The following is a 5,625-nucleotide window of genomic DNA, read 5'->3' on the forward strand; positions in this document are numbered from 1 at the left end:
TTCTCCGTAGAGCAGTTGCTATCTAGTGACCAATTTTAGTCATCGTAGATATTGATCACTGTTGCACATTTTTTTTGTAGTGATATCCTCTTTAAACATATCGAAGTAGAGCAGATACCCTAAGACACCTATACCATTTTCATCCCTACCCCTTACGATGTAAAACAATATATTAATTATTGGATTAGTTTCAAATTAATTTGTGTGCTAAAAATTTGATATTTTAATACAAATTAATATTAATGATGCTGCAAATTTTCAGAATTAATTTGATTATTTTTTGAAATTTTTATGCATTGATTTAAATTAAATAATAATTTAATCAAATAAAAAATTGAAAAAGCTTTAAAATAGTCAAAGAAATGAAGAATACAATCTGCCATTGTTGTGGCCGAACCACTAGGTTCCGTGAGCCGCAAGCGACGGACCGTGCATCGGTTTTAAATATATATATATATATATATATATATATGTTTATTTATTTATTTAAATCTACAATTTTCCGATGAGATGGTTGCCGTTCAGTCAAGGGACGAGAAGCCTGTAATCTTCTGACCACATCGTGATTGTTCTGGGAGCACAGGATGGCCGCCGGCGACGTTGGCCATTGCAGGCCTTTGATTGTCAGCGGTGGTAAGGTTTTAATGAAGAAAAAAAAACGATTTTTGAGAAGATAACACATTTACTTTTTGGTCCCTCATTGTTTTTCAATTTTTCAATTGAGCTCCAAAATCTTATAATTTGTTCAATTAGGTCCTAAAATTAATTTTGGTTAGATATAGAAAAATCACTGTAATTCCATCAAAGTCAATTAAAATCTATAAAAAAAGTCTCATAAATTTTATAAAACTCTATGTAGAATTCTAATGGAATCTGTGGAAATCTTAGGAAATCCTTCAATTCCATCAAATTCAACAATTCTTTTAAAATCTTACACAATTCTAATCCAATACACCCCTTAAATTAGCAAAATAAGTTTTTATTATAATAATAAATACAATTAAATAATATATTTATAAGGAATTACCGATTTTATAGATAGCAAGTTATTAGATATTTGTTTATTAGATATTTGTAGATCTAATGCCCCACATTAGGTAGTTTAAATCTAATAGAAGATAACTACTTCTCTATCTATACAGAATTTCTCATTTCTATACAGTAGTCTTACCCCACTTATAATTAAAATCACTTTTTATTTAAATTATAGATATAGTAAAATACTATATAAACATTTGTGAATTATCATATTATTAAAAATATTATATGCAATAAAGAGGATGAGAATCGTTAGATACTAATCTTTTATGTAGGATAAATAATTTTAATTTATACTTCATTTGTATTATTAATTAAAGAGTATCAACTAATAAAGATTTTGATTTCGAATAATAAAATTTAATATATGCTACAAATAACATAATATACCAAACATTAAGGGAAAAATATACAGACGACTCGGTTTTTGATTCGGTTTGATTCAATTCAATTTTGGTATAGTTCCAGTACGGTGCTTTATAGGAACCGGAACCAAAACCAAAATAATTAATTGCATTCGGTTCGGTAAGATCCAGCTCTTGTTATCTCGATTCTTATTTTATTCCAGTTTAATTCAATACGGTTATTCGGTTCGGATCCCCAGGAACTATGCAGAACCCTTTCTTTACTCTTTTTCCCCCTTGTATAGCTGAACTTATTACTTTTTGGGAAGCTTTGAGTTGGTTGAAGAGAAAAGTAGCAGAGAGAGTTTTACCGCGATTTATTAGTTCTAATGCTAGTCAAACTACTTGCAGAGAGTCTTTGTGTGGGAACCTCCATAAGCTAATATGGTGGTTCATATCTTAATGCAGTATGTTATTTCTTATGCAAGTCAGACTATTTGGAGAGAGAGAGTCTCCTTTTTTGCTTGATTTATTACTTTCAGATGTTGCTCTCTAGTTTTTCTTACTTAACAGTAAAATCTTAGGTTGGGTGTACGGGGTAGATTTATTGCTCATGGTAAGTTAAGATCTTTTATGTTGAGTTTTTACTAGTGTTATTAATAAAATTTATTATTTGTTTTCAAAAAAAGGAAAACTAATTAACATATAATAAAAGATTTTATCTCTATTTGAAAAATCAATTATATTTTTAAATAAAAATATTTCCATATTTATAAATATACATGTTTATGATTTATATAGAATTAAAACTTAATCTAATATGTGATAACTGTTTAAAAATATTTCTTAAAGAAAAAAGAATAGTAAACAATGAAAATGAGAGAGAGGACTGAGAAAGTGAGAAGAAGAGAATGCAAGAAAAAACATAAAAAGGAAAAAAAAGAAGAAAAAAAAAAAGAAACTAAACCATCTTTACACAAGCTTTTTCTTTGTCCTTTTTTTTTTTTTTTTTTTTTTCTGGGTAAAGAAAGGGAACAAAAATTCAAGAGAAAGTAAATATAATATCTGGGGTATATTTGAGCATCTATTTGATACAAACCTAGTGTTTATTATTTCTTTCAAGCATTTTATCAAACACTTAAATATCTTTTTTATCAGAACTTAAAGAAATTCTAGTGTTTGCAGCTTCTTTCTTTCCTTCAACTCTCTAACAATTTAGAGACAATTTGTTTGAAAATATCCATGTTTTTACGGAAAAGTGTTATGCAGGCATCTGCGCTTCCATCTCCGTTGCACGAAGGTAGAAGAAACATGAAGCCTTCAATTGGAATATAAGATGGCATAAATATACAAGGACTTCCTCCTCCAAAATCAAGTTCATAAAATGGAAACCTTAGCCAGCTATCAACCTTCAAATTCGGAATACACGTAGACACATTAGCATCCGCAGTGGGCACCAAGTCTTCCTCCTTCGCCTTAACCGTTGCGAAGTCAATGAATGATTTGAAGTATTTGTCGTTCACACTTTCAACGGCGTTGCGAACGAGCTTGGCTGCATAACCCAATGGTTCCTGCACTAGGTCTTCAACCTTAGAACTTGGATATGTCCAGAGCACCAAGTTGCCGAAGTATTCATTTGGCACTTTCGGGTTCATTCGCGCACGACCATTGACTGAAATTTTTATACGGGTATTTTCAGACCCATTCAATTGACGAGCCTTCGTCATAGTCCTCCATAAATGAGCAAGCAAGCTTTCAAAAGTGGTATACGGCTTGTTATTACCGTTAACTCCATTCGGTAATGAATTAGAAGCCCTAGTTTTGAGCTCAGAGAGAAATTCCATTGTAAAATGGACTTTATGGACTTCAACTTCTTCTACCGACATACCATCATAATTAGAACAATCATGGACAAGATTTTTGCATTTAAATTCTACTCCTTTGTGTTCAAACTCGAAATAAGGCGGATTTCTAGGGTTAAAAATGGTTCGATCATGAAGAGGAAGAGGGTTTATGTCAAGTCCTCTAGTAGCTTTCCCCCAAGCAACCAAAAAATTGCTAGCGGAGTGCCCATCAGCTACTAAATGATGGCCTGTGAAGCCAATCACCAGTGAGCCACAAGCGAATCTAGTGAGTTGAACTTGCAATAATGCCTCCACATCCTTTACCTTAGGGTGAAGACTAAGTAAAAATGGAGATGGCTGCAAAGGCATGACTTGTTCAAGCTTAATATCAATCGATGCCTCAACAAAATTCACCCCTTTGTCATTTAGAAAAATGACAGGATCGCCATTTTCATCTTCTCCTAATCTTCCTGCCCATTCTCTGTATTCTGATAAGACTTTTTGCAGGCCAAGCTCAATGGTAGCATTTGTTGGAGTTGGTGGATTATAGGCATAAATGATAGCTACATGCGTGTTGTAACTGACTTTATCAAATACACTAAGAGGAACAAAATGTGATTTTGGATCAACAGGTAAGTTATTGCTATCGCAAAATGGCTTAACAATTTTTGTTCTTTCTATCGTCACCTTCATGGTATTTTTGGTTGAGGTTATATAAATTTGGAGAGAAAAAAAATACCAAAAGGTTTGTTTTCAGTATGGGTAGCTAATTAAAGCATTCTCCTTTTCATACATATATAGTGAAGCGCTTGCTCTATGCCAAGCCTTTATATGAGTGAATTGGTGTCAACAAACATTAATGTGATACATAGAACTAAGAGACAAATAGGCAAATTAGGTCCATTTAAAAAAAAAAAAAAAAAAAAAAAAAAAACAAAGAAAAAGAAAAGAAAAATAGGTAAGCATTGCTTCCAGAAGTTGACTGAGCATACACAGTCATCATTATTGGCTTTTTTTTTTTCATTTTTCTTGAAAAACGATCAAATTGTTTATTTTTTATGTTGCATTTTGATATAAATAAATTCAAAATATGAAATTTATTTATAAATAAATTATAGATATAATTAATGAATATTTCATATCTGAAATAAATTTAAAATTTAAAAATTCATTTATTTTTATTTCTAAAATATCTTTAGTATATTCACTTTAAAAGATAAGGAGGATGGAGAGTTTTTCATCAACCTTTAGATTATTTAAGTTGATGAAATTCATTTTTTAGAAATTTTTTTTTTCCCATAAACTTTAACAGGACATAGCTCTATTTTTTTAAGGAATTTATGTAAAGTGGGTAACACTACTTATTATAAATAATAACAAAATAAAATAAAAAAACACAATTTTCTTGATTATTTTCAATACGTCTTTGCCTAGAAGCAAATCAATTGTTCAATATGAAGTTATTAAAAAAAAAGTTTCTTGATTATTTTTCAGTACATCCTTGCGTAAAAGTAAATCAACTGCTAAATATTAAAATAATTTATCTAAAATTTTGTATTAATTTTTTATTTATTTTACCACAAATATTCTCACACTCTTTAGCCGATCAGATTAACATAATTTCAAAATTTATAATTGATCCATTTTATTTGTATTTTTTACGGATCAAACCCCCTAACTTTTATAATAAAGATCTTAAAATTTTTATTACTTTTCAACCACTATGCATAATTTTATAATAAATAAATAAGACATTGTCTTCATCATTAATATACTATTGGTTACAAAAAAAAATTTACAAAACAATTGGGTTGCAACTTGCCAGCTGCCCAAACACCGGCTGTTTTTGCCAATAGCTTTTTAAGTAGCTTTTAATGTTTTTAAAATCTTAAAAGTTATTTTTTATAATATTCAGTAATACAGTGTTTGAACTAGCTTTTAGAGGTTAATTTAACGTTTTATAAAGTTAACCCATATATTATTTAGCTTTTAGCTTATATAATATTTAGATTTTAGCATTTTATGAAAAATTACTCAAACAGTTGATGACTAAGCGTTAGGAAAACAATTAACAATTATCAAAATAGCTAATTTTGCCAAACAAACTCTTAGAAACGTATTAAACTAAAAAAGTATGCTTAAAAGTGCTCTAACCAATCGATTGATGCCAACCAACTCGTAAATTTGTTAATTGAAAGTGCAGTGCTTGACAATTAGAAAAATTAATACTTTACTTAGAATTGAAATTGCTTAATTGAAAATGTGAACAATGCTTGGATTGATGGCAAAAAATAGTCACAGTGCTAAAAAAAAGTAAAAGACAGATTTGAGAAATTGAAATTGGAATTTTAGAATTTCATTTCCTGATTGAGGTTGAGTTTTGTTTTGAGAACCCATGT

At 29.7% G+C, this 5,625-nt stretch overlaps 1 protein-coding gene across 1 annotated transcript; it reads right to left on the minus strand.

Annotated features, from left to right (window-relative positions):
- Positions 1–2,476: 2,476 nt before the first annotated feature.
- LOC119369138 (agmatine coumaroyltransferase-2) lies at positions 2,477–3,919 on the minus strand. Its single transcript, XM_089726049.1, has one exon. It carries the CDS (start codon positions 3,917–3,919, stop codon positions 2,582–2,584), a length of 1,338 nt encoding a protein of 445 aa, XP_089582175.1. The 3' UTR covers positions 2,477–2,581.
- Positions 3,920–5,625: the final 1,706 nt, after the last annotated feature.

Source organism: Jatropha curcas, chromosome 1 (genome assembly GCF_041381405.1).
Source record: "Jatropha curcas cultivar XTBG-Jc1 chromosome 1, XTBG_Jcur_1.0, whole genome shotgun sequence".
Lineage (NCBI taxonomy): Eukaryota > Viridiplantae > Streptophyta > Magnoliopsida > Malpighiales > Euphorbiaceae > Jatropha > Jatropha curcas.